General features: G+C 39.9%; 1 protein-coding gene across 1 annotated transcript in view; it reads left to right on the plus strand.

Moving 5' to 3' along the window:
* The first annotated feature begins 793 nt into the window (after window positions 1–793).
* The window catches only part of Mthfd2l (methylenetetrahydrofolate dehydrogenase (NADP+ dependent) 2 like), a 107,991-nt gene continuing 89,861 nt past the window's right edge, over window positions 794–18,923 (plus strand). Inside the window, exon 1 of the mRNA XM_031390967.1 lies at window positions 794–1,109. Within this exon, the coding sequence (XP_031246827.1) occupies window positions 994–1,109 (116 nt within the window). The 5' untranslated portion in view covers window positions 794–993. The remainder of the gene's footprint in view (window positions 1,110–18,923) is intronic.

An 18,923-nucleotide genomic window follows, 5' to 3' on the forward strand; every position in this document is an offset into this window, starting at 1 on the left:
AAACAGCAATGTGGAAGTAAGCCAAATAAACCCTTTCCTCCCCAACTTGCTTCTTGGTCATGATGTTTGTGCAGGAATAGAAACCCTGACTAAGATAGGGTACAAATTCACAACAAGTACTTTGTAAACACCCACCCTCATCTCGACTTTTTCCTTGGCTTTTCATTCTCTTAACAGATTTCTTTTTCCACAGCAGAAATTTTAAAAATCTTTTACACACTATGATAAAGTGTTAATATAAAGTCTCGATGCCAAGATTTTCTTCCATGTTTTCTTCCTGTGATTAATTGCTTTCTACCAGCCAGATGATGCACTGCTGTTCTTGACAAGTTTTTCACAGAACAAGATCTCTAACATCTGGGACTTTCCATAACAAGTTCCCTCAGTCAGACAGAAGTCTAAACAGACCTTGCTCTTCAAGTCGCAGCCACAGCTTGCCCTTGGGAGGAATATTTCCTGTTAGCTTTGCAACTGATTTGACCAGGATTGTCTTTTTCCTCTGGCTTTATTTTTGCTTTCTCATTGCAAACTCCCTCTGCCTCAAGGGACCAGAAATTCTAGGAGTGCAATGGATCTTCTAGAAGTGTCAAGGATGCTGAAGACTCAGCAATCCCAAGGCCATATTTGTTTCCTCTTCTCCTTGCAATTTCTTTCTCAATGCGTCCCAAAGTCACACAAGGAGTGAAAAGCAAAGACCTGAAACAACTTTACTGCTCCAAGTGGCCCTCCCCGTAACCATGGATACGAGACCAGGGACAAAGCTGGGCCTCGGGGCACAGGGGGCGTGCAGCCTGCAGGAACCGCAGAGGCCTTCCCCGCGCTTCCGAGGCGACAGCGCGACAGTCCGGAGCCAAGTCGCCCGCCACCCCGCGGCCACCAGCGGCGCCTCTGCCTCCTCCGGGCTCAGCCCCGCCCTGCGCCCCGGAACCCTGCTGAGGGCCCCGGGCGTACCGCAGAGCTGACCGCAGGACCCCCGGAGGCGGACGGCGAGGCATGGCGACGCGGGCCCGCGGCTTCTCGCTGCTCCGAGGCCGTCTGGGCCGAGGGCCTGCGCGGGCCCCGGGCGTAGCGGAGCGCGCGTGGCGGGGCTTCGGGGGCAGCGGCCGGAGGTAGGCGCTGAGGGAAGAGGTGGCGCGCGCGGGGCAGCGGGGGGCCTGCGGAGGCCCGGGGTGGCCGCGGGGCAAGGCGCTCAGGCCCTGGCCGTGGGCAGCTCGCTCGGACCCGGCTTTGTTCAGGCTGTTCTTGTGCGAGCCAGGGGCAGGCGCTGCGGAGACAGTCCGCCAGCGTTTCGGTTTCTTTATTCCTTTGTCACCAGCTTGCTGAAGTCTTTCCCACCTCTGAATGTCTTCTGGTTTCGTTACACTGCGGTCCATGCTGGCCTCTCCGCTTGTAGGGCGCTTGCCAAGTCTTCGGGTTTGGTTGCTGGCTGGGACAATAAAAAGACATCGTGGTGACCCGGAACAGCCACCCTGCCTCATCTTCCCTTGTCTGTTGGAGAATCCAACCTATGGAACAACAGCAGTTCATAGTGTCTTGCCTTCGAGTTCAAAACAACTCGTTTGTAAACTTTCATGGCTTCCAGTAATGTACTTTCGCTGCTTTCTTAGGTGGCTGGAGATTCGCTTGGCCGTTTATATTCACTTTGGGAACTCAGGGAAAGCAACCAGTGATGTTGTGCCTATAGGTGCTGTTTAATTTAAATCAACTCCCCATCAGATATATTTGGATCTTAGTCCCGAGTCACTGAAGCGTAAAAAGTACATTCTGTAGTTTTAACTTTGGAGATTGTTTATACTGACTAGGTCTATAGAAAAGGATATGTGAGCCGGGCAGTGGTGGCGCACGCCTTTAACCCCACTTAGCACTTGGGAGGCAGAAGCAGGTGTAAATCTGTGTTTGAGGCTGGCCTGGTCTACAGAGTGAGTTCCAGGACAGCCAGGGCTACACAGAGAAACCCTGTCTCGAAAAAAACAAAAACAAAAACAAACAAACAAACAAAAAAACAAAAAACAAAAAAAAAAAGAAAGGGATATGTGGTAAATGATAGTGGTTCAGAATTCTATTGCTGTACACTGTTGGGCTGTAGGTAGCGTTGGGATTGGTGGTTTCGGTCGACATTGCCAGAATGTTCTGCTCCTTGGAAGAACAGATTTGGAAGGGTTCTACTTGCAATCCAGAATTGAAGGGATTATCTACTAACAGTATTCTATTTATTATTATCATCATCATCATCATCATCATCATCATCATCATCATCATCATCATCATCATCATCCTTGGAATTTCAAATTTTCAGTGCTTCCCTCTAGAGTAATGGTAATCTTTTTGTTAGTGTATAAATTAATATCCCTTCACCAGTTCAATGTCTCCATCCCCCCATTTGCACCATGCCCAATGCCTACTGAAAACAACACTTACAACTCCAATACTTAGTTGTAGCAGCATGCTCCACACCTGCAAACACATAGAAATCTCCACTCAAGGAGATTTCCCATCTTGTAGTTTGTATTTTGGTCCAGTGGCAGGTCTTGGGTTTGAACTCTGATACCTTAGGATTAAAGGTACAGTCAGTTTTGGAAGACTTTTTTCAAACTGTGATGATAAAAGACATTACTTTGTGCCTGCCTGCTTTACATTCTGTTTGATGCAGATTACAATTGCATAAGAAAAGAAATGCCATTCGTAGTGGTTTTGTTTTTAAGACGGCACTAACCAAGTTCAGATATGGTGGTATTTTTACATGTCTTTTGGCACTGACTGCCTGCCGTACCTGCAGGCCAGGCTGGCTGTAAGGATGAGAAACACCAGCCAACTGGTGTATCTCAGGTGGGGAGGACATTTGGACAGTGTGTTGATGTTTATTGGTGTCTCTTTTCTCTTCTAGGACCAGCAGAGAGAAGAGACTCCATCTTCCAGAGGTCACCACTGTCTACCTCCCCACTCAGTCATCCTTTTAAGTGACACCTCATTTGTCTGGTCCCTCAGTGACACTTAACATCACTCCTGTTGCTGTGACATTTGAATCATACCATATTTTTTTTTTTTACTGGAAATTATCCTTAATCACATAATGACATTAACTATTTTAAAGTAATCAATTTGTCACACTTCAGAGCCCTTACATTCGCAAATGAAAAGGCTTGCTGATGTTTCTATGTTTCTTGTCTAGTAGCCACCTATAGAAGGGACATACTAAGGATACTTTACATGGAGGGTTGACAGCCACCTATAGAAGAGACACACTAAGGATTCTTTACTTGGAGGGTTAATTTAGTAAGTTGAATTTCAAGAAATGACATTTGATACAGTTTGGAAGCTATAAGATCTTCTAATATTATTTACCATTCATTTTTCAATAATTTCCCCCTTTAGAATTCTTTGTTAGGTATCCTATTTATGCATGAAAATTCCAGCTTAATAATTGAGGGAAATTAATCTAAATACATATATGTCTTCCTGTTTTTTGAAGCTTCTTTTGTTGTGAAAAGAACTACTTACATGGTCAAAATGTTAAAAAATATTCTTGGTGCTTAAATTTTTCCCTCTTTGTGGTACTATGTGAGGACTTTACTAGTCAAAATGGCTTTGGTTTAAAACACTGCTTAAGATTGGAGCAAGTGCTTTTCACTATCCTTATGGGGCAGGAATGTCACAGACTTTGTGTTAGCATTCTGTCTAAGCTCCACCCCACAGTTACCTGGCAACAAGCAGGTAGGTCTGACCCACTATAAAAGGTGCTGCTTGCCTCTCCTCCCTCTCTCCCTCCTGCTTCCCACTAGATTCTCTCTTGCCCTCTTGGGCTCTTCCCTTCCCCCTTCCCTTCCTCTTCTCTCCACAGGCTCATGGCCATGGCCTGCCTTTACTCTCTCTCTACCTTTCTCTGCCTCTACTACATCTTAATTCCCCTCCCCATGCCCTAAATAAACTCTATTCTATGCTATACTGTCATGTTGCTGGTCCCTTGGGGGAAGGGATGACTTGGCATGGGCCCTCTCAGACATCTCTTTCCCCCATACTTCATCACACCCCCATAGAACATATCTTATACTTCTTTATCTTTTTATAAAAACATTACTTTGCATATTAGCTAATACTGAGCTCAAGGCAGATTCACAGGTAACCCACAACAGGAGTATGTAGTTCTGCCCAGATTGTTTATATCATTCTGTAGCTCACTGGGATCCCACGTATGTGTTCCATGCTTACGTAGCCAAGGATTTAGTTTTGCTCTACCTGCAGATGCCTTTTAGCCACTGTGACATCTGGGACACCAGCCTACAGATTTTCATACTGTTTTACTTTTATGTTTCACTGCCAGTAGCTTTATGATACTTGCTGCTGACCTAGCATTTTAAAAAGCCTCTACTTTTTGGTGTCAGCAACAGATTCTAGTTTATGATATTTAAATATGTTAGGATGGGTGGTCTGGTAATTTTAAGAGGATGGGTTTTAGTAGTAACGCTACTTCAGAGTCTCCCTTCTAGGACTTCCTCAGGATTGCCTTTGCGGCAGAGCTACCGTTTGCTTCAGACACCTTTAATCCCCCCTGAAGCTTGAATAGTTCCATTTAGAACTATTACAAAAGCTGCTTTAAACGAAAAAAGATTTATTTATTTATTTGATGTATACCATAGCTGTCTTCAGCCAGATTCCATTACAGATGATTGTGAACCACCATGTGGTTGCTGGGAATCAGTGAACCATCTCTCCAGTCCCCAAAAAGCTGATTTTTATATAAATTGATTTCAGTGACAGGAGAACTAGTCATAAAGTCAGTTTCTCAAAATTGTACTGTTTTGTTGGCAAGGGTGATCATGTGATCTGTTTCCTGTTGGACTTAGTTATCTAGTTTTGTTTTGTAAACAGCTGTAATTTTATATTTGGAAACTAAATGTTTCACCACTTGGTGTCTCCTATTTAAATTTTATCCTCTCAAGTGTGTCTCGGGTGTCCAGAGAAGGTGTACTAATATAACATCCTCAAAATGAAAATTTCGGAGTAACAGTATTAGCTCATGATCCTGCTCCTTTAAAACACTGGTCAGACCCACAGCCTGAAGAGACCAGGCCACACCTCCTGCAGCCCTGTGGGACACTTAGGAAGCCTTGCTGTTCTGGTATTTCACCATATGCCTTGTCAAGAAAGCTACCTCATGTGTTGTGGGATTTCCACCACCCTGGAAGGATGTGAGTTGGATACTTACTTTCTCTTTCAGGGGTTCTCTGAAGGCTCTTGTAATTCTCCTTCTCATCATCCTGTCCAGAGGATTGATAGCTCTCTCCTTTATTTCTGTTAATGAAGTTCCTTTCCAGGTCCCATTTGTATTGTCTCTGATACACTATTACACTAATATATATGTGTATGTGTGCATATATATTCATATATCTGTCTATACATTTCCTAAGGTAATATTTATTTGTATGTGGCCATAGGGGCTGGCTTGACCCCAAGGCCATGGAAGTGCTGAGCAAGTGCAATAACCAGAGAGATACACCCTCTGCATACAAAACGTACTTATTTCTCTGAGACAGGACTCACAATATAACCCTGGATAGCATGAAACTACCTGTATAGGCTGGCCTCAAACTCACAGAGATTTGACTTTCTCTGCCTCCTGAGTATTCAGATTCAAGGCATGTATCACTAAGCCGAGCCAAAATATACTTTCTTAAACTCTAAATATAATCAGGTTCATTAGCATTTTCTCAGATTCCCATAATGTAGCGTGTCTTAATGTAGGATCCCACAGGTAGAATTGAGGGGATCCCTGAACCTGGAAGGGAGGTCACTAACGTCTGATTGATTTGGCATTTTTCTCTTGTAAATACTGGCAACAAGTCACGTTAATATTATTGTCAGTCAGTACTTGTGAGGTCACTAATACACAGATATATTCTAACATCACAGTTAAGATATAACAAAACATCATCTATTTCTATCACTTTGATAAGATAGTACTTACTATAAAACTTAACCCCACCCTAGGTTACCTTGATAAAATTGGTTTCCCTTGTAAGTCTGTGTAGTCATTTCTGAAACCATTCTTCTGAGAATGTGTCCAGGGACTTCTGCAGGTGAACCAGGGCTTCTTGTGGTAGCAAATTTTTTTCTGGAGAAGAATATAAATGATCTTGTGATCTCTGTTTGGTATATAAAGTATTTTTTGATAATTACTAATACTTTGGCTTTATTTGAGGGTTCTAAATTGGCAAGCTATAAAATTGACATTGGAATGAATCATACACAACAGACCATGCTTTGCTTTATTGCTTTGTTTATTTACAAATATATGATTTTTCATAAAAATGCTTCAAGGTTTGAGTGAAGTACTTAAGGTGGGAAATGAAATACCCATAAGATGGTTCTAAACTTAACTTTCATTAGTGTTCATTTACTTTAAATATATGCCACAAAAGGCTCAGGATTATTGTTATTAGCATTATTATATTTATTCTATATCTGATGTTGGTTCTTTTGGATGTTTTTAAGACAAACTTCAAAACCTATGTTGTGCCTTAAGATACACAGTCATGAAGCTGAAGTCATGGAGACCTTAGAATGGTTTATGATGAGACCTTTTCATCTTTATAGATCCTGAAGCAGTTCATTGGTGCCCTGATTAAAGTTATAATCAAACAGGAGTTTGAAGGACTCGTCAAGTGTCCAAGTTAAATGCTGCGTTGGTTTTACCTAGGCTCTGGTACTTAAGGAGGAATATGTTGATATACAAAAAGCTGTGTTTCTTGTTTATTGGTCTGCTCAGGTTTATTATATAACATACACTGTATTTGATCACAGTAACCATAGTTTAAGAAATCTGCATGTTTATAAGTAAGACAAATAAGCTCCTAGAAACATGGCTAAATATGGATGTCTCTCTTCCCATATTGCTCCTGGTTTTATGAATGTGTCTCCATTATTTACGAGAGCTAGAAAGTAGAACCATTTTTGTTAACTAGCCAGGCAACTCTTAGTCTTACTGTGTAAAGTCAGCAGAGAGCATTCTGGCTATACACACAAGGTAATTCTGGTTCTTTGGAAGCATTTAAGTACTTTGCCTGTGGACCAATCATTCTGGTTTCCATGAGTAACTTTTATTGCATAGAGCTCCTCTTACACACCCCTTGCCTTCTGCAGTGATTTATTGCTTACTAATAAAGTCGCATTCAGCAGTTGGCTCAGCAACAGAGAAGAGAGAGGCCTTGGGGAGAGTGCCTTCCTGCCTCCCTTGGGAGCTGATCAAGATATTTCCTTAATTTCAGGAAATAGCATCCAAGCAAGCTACCACAGGTGTGCTGTGAGGGCCACAACTAAGGGGTCAAGTTAGGCATACTTTCAGTGTGAACCAGGTGCCACGAAAAATTTCTGAGAAATGAAAAGGATTTTAAATTTATGAAAAATTATTCACTTAGAATATTTGTTGTCACGCCAGGCAGTAGTGCCAAGGATACACAGAGAAACCCTGTCTCAAAACAAAAGAATATTTGTTGTCTTAGAAACATATTATGGAACCTATAAAGTAGTATCTTCAGAATATTTTCAATAATATTTTAAGAAAGTTTATATACTTATATAGTAAATTAAATTTTTCATATAAATATTTGGAATTTTAACTTTTAGTAAGATTGAATAATTACTCTGTATTTATAACAAATTTGAATCACTTATAATTATGTCTTTTTTAATACTGATACTTAGATTTTTCTGGGAAAAGTTAAGTATATACTTAATTTAAAAAATTTCTTGGAGCCGGGCGGCGGTGGCGCACGCCTTCAATCCCAGCACTTGGGAGGCAGAGGCAGGCGGATTTCTGAGTTCGAGGCCAGCCTGGTCTACAGAGTGAGTTCCAGGACAACCAGGACTACACAGAGAAACCCTGTCTCGAAAAAACCAAAAAAAAAAAAAAAAAAAAAAAAAAAAAAAAAAAATTCTTGGAACGTTTTACAAGTTTTAATTTACATGTTTTCTTTTGCCAAATAGAAATTTTAGTTTAAAATTTATTTCATCTACAGATACTAAAGTACCGCTAAGCTTAGGACAAACCTCTAAATCAAACAGTTTCAATCTTTATTTATATTGAAATATAAACATACTTTTGTTTACATAAATTCACAGGTGACATCTGTGTCCTTTTGCACCACAATCCATGAGATAAAGTCATCGTGAGAGAGGAGTGGAGGGAGGAGAATCTTTATTCAGGTTATATTGTATGGGAAGAGAATATATGTTTAATAAAAGGGGAGAGAAAGAAAAGAAAAAAGATAAAGTCATTCATCACAAAATTGTTTGATTTTAGAATAGCTTTGTCATAATTAGATGTAGTCAGGTTGTTTTTTCAGCTGTATTTTTATGTTTCAAGGTACATGAAAATATTAAGCTCACTCATTCAATATTTTTACATAAGTTGGAGCATTTACACTGGGGATTTAGTAGTCCACATTTCTCCATAGTTTTACTTTGCATGACGTCAGTTACCTGAAAACACTCACTGAAATATCCCAGAGGTAAGCATGCTCTAAACAGTATGCCATTCTACAGTGTGATGTATCTTGCACCATCTAGACGGAAAGCATCCTTTGTTCAGAACGCTCACGCTGTCTGTGACCCACACAGTGTTGTTTAGATGCAGCCTCAGTTAGAAGCTGTGCTATGGGAGGGTTTGTTTTCACATATATAGGGGTTTTAGACTGTGGTTTCGTAATCCCATGGAGGGTGGGCTGCTGCATGGGTGTTCACATTTACTAAGGTTGCTGCATGCAGAGAGAGCAGTAGGAATCTGTTCTTAACCATTCCAGAAGCTCAGAGTCTGATATTAAGTCATGGTGGCACTATGCTTCCACAGTCCTTGGTTTCTTTAGGCTGCATTGGCACGACTCCAGTCTTTCCAGTCAGTGTTTCATGCCCTGTGTGTCTATTGAGAGGACAGTAAGGCACAATGGAGTAAGGCTCTGCTCTGCTACGTTTTAGCCGCACAAGCAAAGCCCTTTCTTCTCATGCAGTCACCTTCACAGGTACTTGAACTGAGGAGTTAACATATTTTTTCGGAAGGAACAGATTAATGCACCATATAATTTCAAAATTATGTGCACATAGAATTATCATGTAATTAGTTTCACTCTTTGGTTTATGAAGGGTAAGTTTCTCTTTATAAAAAGCTTTTCTTTCATTGTTTGCAATTTGCCTAAAAACTTGGAAGGCTGAAGGTGCCTTCTTTTTTTGACCCACTTTTGATTAAATTCACTAACAATTTCTCTGGGATTTCAAATACAATGTAACAGTTTGTAGGTATGATAAACTGATTTACAAAATATCTTTTCAAACCCTTACCATTTCTGAAATCTGATTGTAGGCATCAGAGTGATTATTCTATGATAAAATATTTTTGTATTAGATATAAATTTTATCACTAGTTTTAAATTTTAATTACAGCCACTATGTTAATATGTATAGTATTAATTTTGTTTTGGATTTCAGTTGCTGTATTATTATAATTTACTTGCACATTGTTATTAATATCTGTGTATTCCATGAATTTTGAGTACATTTAGTCATGATAAGTTTCTTCAAATTGAAAGTAGATCTCTTATTTATACAAGAGGATTAATTCTGTTTTGGGAGGGATGGAGACCCAAATCAGTGGTTCTTAACTGTGGCTTTGAGGAGCCAAGTGTAGATTTTTAACAAAACAGCAAGGTTTTAAAATCTGACAACTCTTAGCCAGTCTGTTTGAATAACTGTTTTGCCATGTAAGAACCGAAAAATGCAAAGTCCATAGGCAAAGATAGTTGGATTTCATTTTAAAATTTATAATTTTTTTCAAAAACAACTATAAAATGAGTGAGGATATGGTCTACATCCTGGCAATGCCTTCTACTTAGATTCACTATAGAAGACAAGTGTTTTGAATGAACAAAGGGCCCTGGCACCAACAAGATGGCAGAGTAGGTCTTTTCAGTTCTCCCTTCTCAGAATCAAGTTGAACAACCTTCCATCATGGAAATACATGATGTACATATGGATGCATCCAGTGAAAGGGTGCGGCACCATAATGTATTATCAGAACAAGAAAGGGGCAGAGTAGGGTGAGAAGGACAATCTCATGTTATGCGCACAGTTACATGCACCAGACTCCAGTGGAACAGTCTAGAAGACACATGCTCATGACCAAAGGAGGCATGAAGGTAGCTCTCAGCCTTGCTGCTAACCCAGCACTATGCATACATGGCTTATAATAAAATAAAAGCTGGTATGAAACAAATGCTGCTAGTCACATTGTAGGCCAACCCCAGTTGACTCAGTCTCCAGGCTTGCCCTGGGCTAGAGGTTGGCACACATGGCTCTATGTTCTAGGTCTCCATTAGGTTCCAGACTGGCCTCAGCATCAGGCTGTGCCCCATTCCTCTAAGCTTCTTCAGATCTCCTCCAATGCTGGGATGATACTTGCAGCCACAAACTCCAAATCAGCATCAAAAGACTCAGCTCTAGAACCACTCCAGCATCAGGCCAGCATCTGTAGACAACAACTGCGGTTTATTCCAGTCTCAGGCCTCAGAGTAGTATTTATATCCTTTAACCACAGGTGAGTCCCTGCAGATAGCAGACCTAGAAATCAGGCTTCCCATAGTGAACACCAACATCAGCCAACCCCCATGGACTCCATCCCATTCCAATATCAGGCTATGTACCCATGGAATTAGATAAAGCTCATCCTAGTATCAGATTTACCCAGATGGAGTTGGGTTTCAGGTCATCTTATGTGGATTCAGGCTTCAGATTTGCCCCCATAGATACATGCACCAGACCTGCCTCCTAGTACCTAATGGCTTCACTCATGATCACTATCAAAAATTTAAGAATATCAACCCTTATTGAATTCTTCCAAAAAAAAAAAAATAAAAGAGGAAGAAACAGTTTAAAAGTATGTTAGGAGAGATCATTACCTTGATAGCAAAGCCAGTTGATAGTCATCCAATTAGACGTTGGAGCCAGGCTGGCCCATACACCCAAGCTTAAGGTCTGTCTTGGTAGATCTAGGCAACAGAGTGACTTCTGTGTACTTAACGTGTTGCATGAAATATTAAAAAAACAACCCACGCTAATGCTAGCTAAGTACCAGCCACCACAGTCTGTCTCCACCCCAAAGAGGACAGGCCAAGACCGCAGTCTTTCTTTTTAGCCAGGGCCCTGTCTCATCCACACTGGCTCTGCCTTTCCGGAGCTCCAAAATCCCTCTCTCCTCCCTGCTTGCTAAATTTCCATGGCTGGCTGTTGCCATGCCTGACCCATGCTTCTAAATTCCCACAGCTGGCTGGGGTGCACTCTTGTACACCGTCCTCTGCTGCTATACTTTTCTCTGGAACTCAGTTGAGTCGCCAGATGAAAGAAAACACCGCACAATCTTAGTTTAGAATCAACAGGTAACACAATCACTGGGCACTGAACCTAGCTTACTAATTTGTAAACTAATCTGTGTTAAATCCTCGAGTGGCAGATCCACCACTCTAACTGACAGCCTCTGACTTCCTACATTCTGTCTCTATACTCTCAGTAGTCCAAAAGAGCCATTCATTTCTCCTGCCTTACTTCTTCCTCTTTCTGACCCAGAAGTCCCGCCTACTTGCCCATTGATTGGTCCCTTGTGATCTTTATTCACTAGAGAAAAGTTCTGCCACATTAATGAATACTTGGTCCAAGCTCTTGCTCACCTAAGAACTCAAACACAGCCCACTTAGAATCTCTTGGAGAGTTGGCTAGTGGAAGGATTCTCTGCTGAAGCTAGTCTATAAAACTGAAATAGCTGCCTACAGAATGAAATGCATCATTATCGATACACCACAGATAACCATAGAAATGTGCCATCAGCTAAGTAACAGAATAATAGCCCCTCTTTATTTCATCTCAGCGTTTAAAATAGCCTAAGCTCAGCGAGGTACAAAAAGCACATGTAAAAACAACTCACCTAAGTAGAATTGGACACATGATAATCAAAATCGGAAACTTAACAACAACCAAACCAAACAAAAACCCACAAACATTCAGTGAGCTCAAAGACAATCTCTTTGAATTTACTCCATTAGAGTCACAAAAGAGAAAATGGAAAAAAGTTTTTTTCAACCTTATGGGACTTACAGGACACCCCAAGTGAACCAAAGTACAAATTATGGAAAATTCAGAACAGAAAATGAAAGGAACAAAAATCTTAAATAAATGAGAGAAAACTCCCTAAATGTGGAAAGAAGTCCAGAAAGACCAAAGACCCACACATAGACAGGTGCCCAGGACAAGTTTTCACAAGTAAAAGAAGAATTTGAAAGTAAGAAAACAAGTGATTCCATTCAAAGGAACTCTCCATGAAGCTATCAGCCAACATGAGTGAGAGAGGAAGAAAGGACTGAGGGATCCTTGTATAACCAGGAAGCAACATGACAGTAGCAAATCCTTACTTATTAATGGTCATTGCAAATTAACTAAGCATTTAATTAAAGGCATGGAGTGCATGTGTGGATAAATTAAAATAAGCTCTAACTTCATTCTGTCTTTAAGAGACTCATCATAATTATAAGGATAACATTGGCTGAAAGTAATATAGGAGAAAACATTCCATGCAGTAGTAACTAGTCTGTATGTAGAAAAAAAATAGACTTTTAGTTAAAAAACAAAACAAAAACAAAAACTTAGAGACAAAGAAGTTCATTGCATAATAATTGTATTAATTTTTCAAGAAGATAAAATATAAGTTCCCAACACTGAAACAGAAATAAAGACCAGTCCAATAATAGTAAGGGACTGCAGTGCTTTGGGTAACACCTTAAACTAAATTAGCCTAACAGCATGTAGAACATTGCATCCATCAGAAGCAGAATATTTCTTAAATCCTAAGATCCTAAATATCTAAAAAATCTGCATAAAATTTTATTGTTTCTTTGTTATTAGTTTGCTGAAATGAGCTAGCAATAGATTTGTTGAGGTTAAATATCAATAATTGGGTGAAATTGAAGTAAAATTTAAAGTTATAATTAAAATAAGTATACCACTGGAAGGATGCTAAGAGACTCTAGTGAATTGTTACATTGTAACAGATCAGAATCAGGAAGAAACTAGAAACTTTCTAGAAACATAAACCATCAAGACTTTATTATGAAGAAATGCAAAATGTAAACAGCATTGATGAATACAGAATTTGAATTAATATCAGATTTCTTCAAAATCTACAAACAATTTGAGGGACTGATGGAATCACTGATGACTATATCAATCTTTGCACTGTTAAATCCTTCCAAAGAAGAGAAGAGGATGAAATAGTTTCAAGTTCATTTCAAACTCTCATGAGACCAGCATTACTCTGATACCACAGCCAGACAAGAAAACCATGAGAAAACCAACCAGGGTCCTTGATGAACACAGATGCAAAACCACTCGGTGAAACAGCAACAAACAATGTAACCACACACTAAAAGGATTGTGTCAATGGTAGTCTGAGTTTATCCCTGAGATGCAACATGATTCAGGTCATAAGCAAATAAATACATGTGACACTCCACATGAATAGAATAGAATGAAGGCCAGAAATTATGATTGTTACATTAGAAGCAGATAAATCACTTTAAAAATTGAGTGTTCGTTTATGACATGAATTCAGCAAATTAGACATAGAAAGGTTGTAACTTAACACATTGACCTTATTTTAATAACCCACGGGTTAATGCTAAAAATCTAAAACCTATCCTTTTAAAATCAGAAATAAGGATAGGGCATCTACTCTGGTCACTTCTTTTTAATATGGTATTGGAAATCTAAGCCAAAGCACGGTCAAATAAAGGGGAAAAAAAGTTCAAATTAGAAAGGAAGACCAAGTCTCATAAATGTGTGTGTGTGTGTGTGTGTGTGTGAGAGAGAGAGAGAGAGGGGGAGGGAGGGAGGCAGAGAGAGAGGGGGTAGGGAGGCAGAGAGAGAGAAGAAGGGAGGGATACATAGAAACATAATGACGGACACAAAAAGGCAGAGACAAAGATAGACAGATATATGGACTTCTATGTAACAATTTTGAAAACCTGGTTGTGAACTCAGAAAGTAATGCAGATGTCAGCATCCAGAAATCAGTATCATTTCTACATACTGATAATGAATGACTTTCCTAAAGTAGGAAAGTGTCTTCATTTATACCAGCATGAGATTTAACTCAATTAAGGGTAAGCTTAACAAAGAGGCAAAAGGTGAACTGCACACTGAAAACGCAAAACATTGATGAAAGGGTTTGAAGAAAAACTATGTGGAAAATCTCTTATATTTATAGACTAGCAAATAATATTCAAATGCCCACCCTGTCTGCAGTTATCTACAGAGCCAACATAATTCCTGTTAAATTCTAAATTTAAATCCTGAAAAATTATTACTGAAATGCCCACACTATCTGCAATGACCTATAGAGTTGACACAAGTCCCACCAAAATCCTAATTTATATCCATGCTCTGAAAAGTTAATATTAAAGTGCCAACACTATCTTAATTTTCTAGAGTCAATACAAGTCCTGCCAAAATACTAAAGGCAATTTTCCTGGAAGGAGAAATTCCTAAAGCCCAAGTACAATCATGAAAGACCTTGAATAGCCACAACAGCCTTGATCTTAAGAACAAAAATGGGACTGCCTTATTTTGATATATAATACTAATGTATAATGACCAAAACTGAAATGTAATACTATAAATAAGTGTGAGGATCAATTGATGGAATATGGTGCCTGTGAACAGACCAATACATTTATAGTCAACAGAGTGAACAGCTTACCAGAAGGATAGAGCAAAAGCCATTCTTAGGAGAAATTCATAACTATGAATGTTTGGATTAAAACATCAAGATGACTACAAATAAATAATCCAATGTTGCACTTCAAGAGCTTACGAAAACAACAATCCAAACTCAAAGAGCAGTAAATATCAAGAAACAATGATGCATTGGGGACGAAATGAACGAAAGACTGGATCAGCTGAAAAACCCTTAGCCGAACTAACAAAAGGGAAGCAAGAAAGAAGACCAAAATTAATAACAACAGAGGTGAAAGGGGGGGGGGAGACTTAGATCTGAAGATATCTCAAGAATGACATCATATTCCAAACAACTGGATAATGCAGAGGAAATGTATGGATTCCTAGACATGTGTGACCTACCAAAGTTAAGTCAAGGAGAAACAAACATATTAAACAGAACCTGTAAGAACCAATGAGATTGAAGCGATAATAAAATGTCTCCCAACAAAAGCGCGGGATCAGGTGGATCACTGCAGAGTTCTTCCAAACCTTTAGGGGTGAGCTAATGCCAATGTTTTCTTGAACTGTTACATAAAGTAGAAAGGGACAGAACACAGCCAAGTTCATCCATGAAGCCAAACTTGCTCACAGAAACAGCTACATGAAGAAGGAAACTGTAGATAAGTTTCCCTGATGCACAAAGACATAAAATTTCTCAAAATATTTCAGGTAAAATGAATTCAAGAACACATTAAAATTACATCAAGAACAAACTGGTTTCATTCCAGGGAAGCAAGTTTGGTTGAATGCATAATATTGTCTATAAGACTGTTTTCATATCCTTAAGAAGGTAAATCATATGTTCATTTTAATTAATGCAGGAAATCATTTTAATTTTCCTTCATGATAAAGCTATGCATGAAGTAGAAAGAGCCTACCTTAACATAGCAAAGATTATACATTTCAAAACCGTAGGTAATATACTGAATATGGAAGAAACCTATAGTCTTATAAAATATAGAATAAGACAAGAGTGTCTACTCTTTCAACTTTCACTCACTATAGTGTTCTGAATCTTGGCTAGGGCAACAATACAAAGAGATAGAAGAATAGAAATAGAGAAGGAAGAAATCAAGTTACCCTATATCTATATGCAGATATCATTTTTATACTCAAAAGACCCTAAAACTTCCACCAGAAAATATTGCAACTAATATATACTTATAGCAAACTATTAGAGTACAAAATCAATGTTGAAAAATCAGAAGCTTTTCTGCATACCAGTAGCTTGCCAAAAACAGAAATCAGAAAAATCAAATTTGTAATAGTTCTTTTTATACCTTTCAAAAAATCTTGAAGTATAAGACCTCCAGATGAAAAGTTGGAACACTGAAGAAAGAATTTTGAAGACATCGGAAGATGGAAAACTCTTTCAGGCTCCTATGTTAGCAGAATTAATGTTGTGAAAACAATTATATAAACCCAAAACAATCTGCCCTTCAATGGCTTAATGTCAGCCTTCATTGAACTACCAGACCATCGTGAATCCATATGGAAGCACAAGACCCTGAGGAGCGAAAGAGCAGTGCTGGAGGTGTCACAATACCTCACCTCAAATCATATTACAGAACTGTGATAACTGATGCAAGGAGCACAGGCACAAACACAGATACACAGGCCAGCAAATAAAACAGAAGACATACACCCATGCAGGCACTACCATCCAACAGAAGCATGCTAGAAGAGTCTTCCTCTGCAATAAAGGGTAGTGGGGAAACTACAGTTTCATATGTAGAAGAATGAAACTAGGTCCACATTTCTTATCCAGAACAAAAATAAGTTTAAAAATAAGACCTTAGTGTGAGAACAAAAAAACAACTGGAAAGAAACATGTATGAAATTTAAGAGTCTCAGAGATCTGTTCTAGCTCAGTTCCTCCAAGTCCCTAGCCAAAGTGGATGATATCTTCAGCAACAGATTTTTTTTTTACCTGAAATAATTTTTTATTAGATATTTTCTTTATTTACATATAAATTTCTCCTTTCCCAGTTTCCCCTCCAACAAACAAACAAACAAACAAAAACAACAAGAACAAACCCCTGTTGCCTCCCCCTTCCCCATGCCTGCCACCCCACCCTCTCCCACTTATTGGCCCTGACATTCCCCTGCACTGGGGCACAGAACCTTCACAGGGCCGAGGTCCTCTCCTTCTATTGATGATTGAATTTGCAATCCTCTACTATACACATGCTGCCAGAACAATCAGACCCACCATGTGCAGTCCTTGGTTGGTGGTTGAGACCCTGGGAGCTCTGAGGGTACTAGTTAGTTCATATTGCAGCAACAGAATTTTAAGTTCTAATAGACAACAATGGGCAACAGAAACAGCCCATGTTGCTTCTGAAGGGAGGCTTTGCATGCCTGGTACCAGGGGTTTGTTGTAGAGTGTATGGCTTTGAGAGGAAGGACTTAGTGTCCTAAGTGCTGTAACTTTATTTAAATTATTTATGTGTGCATATACCCCCCCAACACACTCTTATATAGTATATATTTTTAATTAAACAGAAAATGTTTATCCTTAAGGTTCTTTATCCCGCTCCCTCTCTTTCCCTCTGGTTGCCTTCCTCTCCCCCTGGCCCCAGTTACGAGCCCTCCTGTTTTTCCAATGTCTACCTTCATAGAATCTGTGCCATATTGTGTCCCTTTTCAATGCTCTCCTCACCATGATCCTTTGTTGCATTCCCTGTTTTTGTGATAATACACATCACCTAAATAAGGCTGCACAATGACAATAACAGTTGACATGCCAGTGTGGCTGGGAGAATTTCATAAGTCCTAGATGAAGGCAATGGATAACTCCTAAAAGAAGGGAAACCAGTCTTCTCTAGGGATGATCTAGGGTAGGTTACTCAAGTGGCCAGTCCTAAATGCCCACTGAATAGACTCAGTAGGTTGTGTGTGTGTGTGTGTGTGTGTGTAACAATAATAATTGAAGAAGTCATGAACTTGAGAGGGAGGAGGGTGGAAATACAATACTCATGTATGAAATATATATATATATATTCTAATATATATCTATGTCTACATCTATCCTTAAAAACAAAAGATATAGAGATAGGCCAGAATATTCCAGAAAGGCTCCAAAGACAATGGAAATAATCCTGACAAGTGAGAATATATGAAATACTTATACATAGCCAAGCAATAAGCAGGGTGAAGAGAGAGCTTGCAGAATGGGAAAATACAGCTACACTTCAGATTTAGCACTGATGCCTAGAATACATGAACCTGCAAAGGCACTGTCCTTTCTCCTCACTGTGTCCTATGACTCTTTCTGCTGTGTGCTAATGCAAGGGAAGGTAACTGGGAACCTCTGGAGTGTCTTGTAAGGACACTAACCTCATTTCCAGGCTCTGCCCCAGGGCCTGATCTGTAGAGGTCAAGAGATCCACGTGCTCACAGATTAGCATTTGGGAAACCAGTAATGAGAGACATACAGGGTTGTTCCCTCAAAGGGAGAGATATATGACCTGCTTTCTTTCCAGAAGGTGGGAATGGTCGTGGTTAATAGCCCAGTGACTTCTGCACAATAGGCCAGTGATCCCTGCACTGTCTCTGTGTTCAGGCTCCCACGTTTATCTCAGTTATCCTCTCTAGACCCTTAACTTGAGCATTGTTTCTCAGCCAATAGAACCCATCTTTACAGGAGATGTCATATGTTCTCTACAAATGGGAGCAGAGGTGCTCAATGTCTTGGTGATCTTCATACTATTTGTATGACCAAGACTGCTGCAGATCCTCCCCCAAGACCCTGTAGCAGTGAACTAGTTAAACACTGGCTTATGGTGGGTCACATGTGCACTGCACCTGCCGAAGTGCTTTCTGGATTCACGAATGAAACACACACACACACACACACACACACACACACACACACGCACGCACGCACGCACGCACGCACGCACGCACGCACACACACGCACACACACGCACACACATGCACACATGCACACACGCACGCACACACACGCACATACACACCAGCTAATTTTGTTATGCCTTTACTAGCTCAATGGTTGGGCACTTCTAAGCCTCCCCGCAGCCAGCAGTTCCCCCTCTGGCATTCCTGATTTACTGCCTCTTAAGTCTGTATTTTATCTTGTTGGCCCAGCTTCCCC

The sequence above is a fragment of the Mastomys coucha genome, unplaced genomic scaffold (genome assembly GCF_008632895.1).
Source record: "Mastomys coucha isolate ucsf_1 unplaced genomic scaffold, UCSF_Mcou_1 pScaffold22, whole genome shotgun sequence".
Lineage (NCBI taxonomy): Eukaryota > Metazoa > Chordata > Mammalia > Rodentia > Muridae > Mastomys > Mastomys coucha.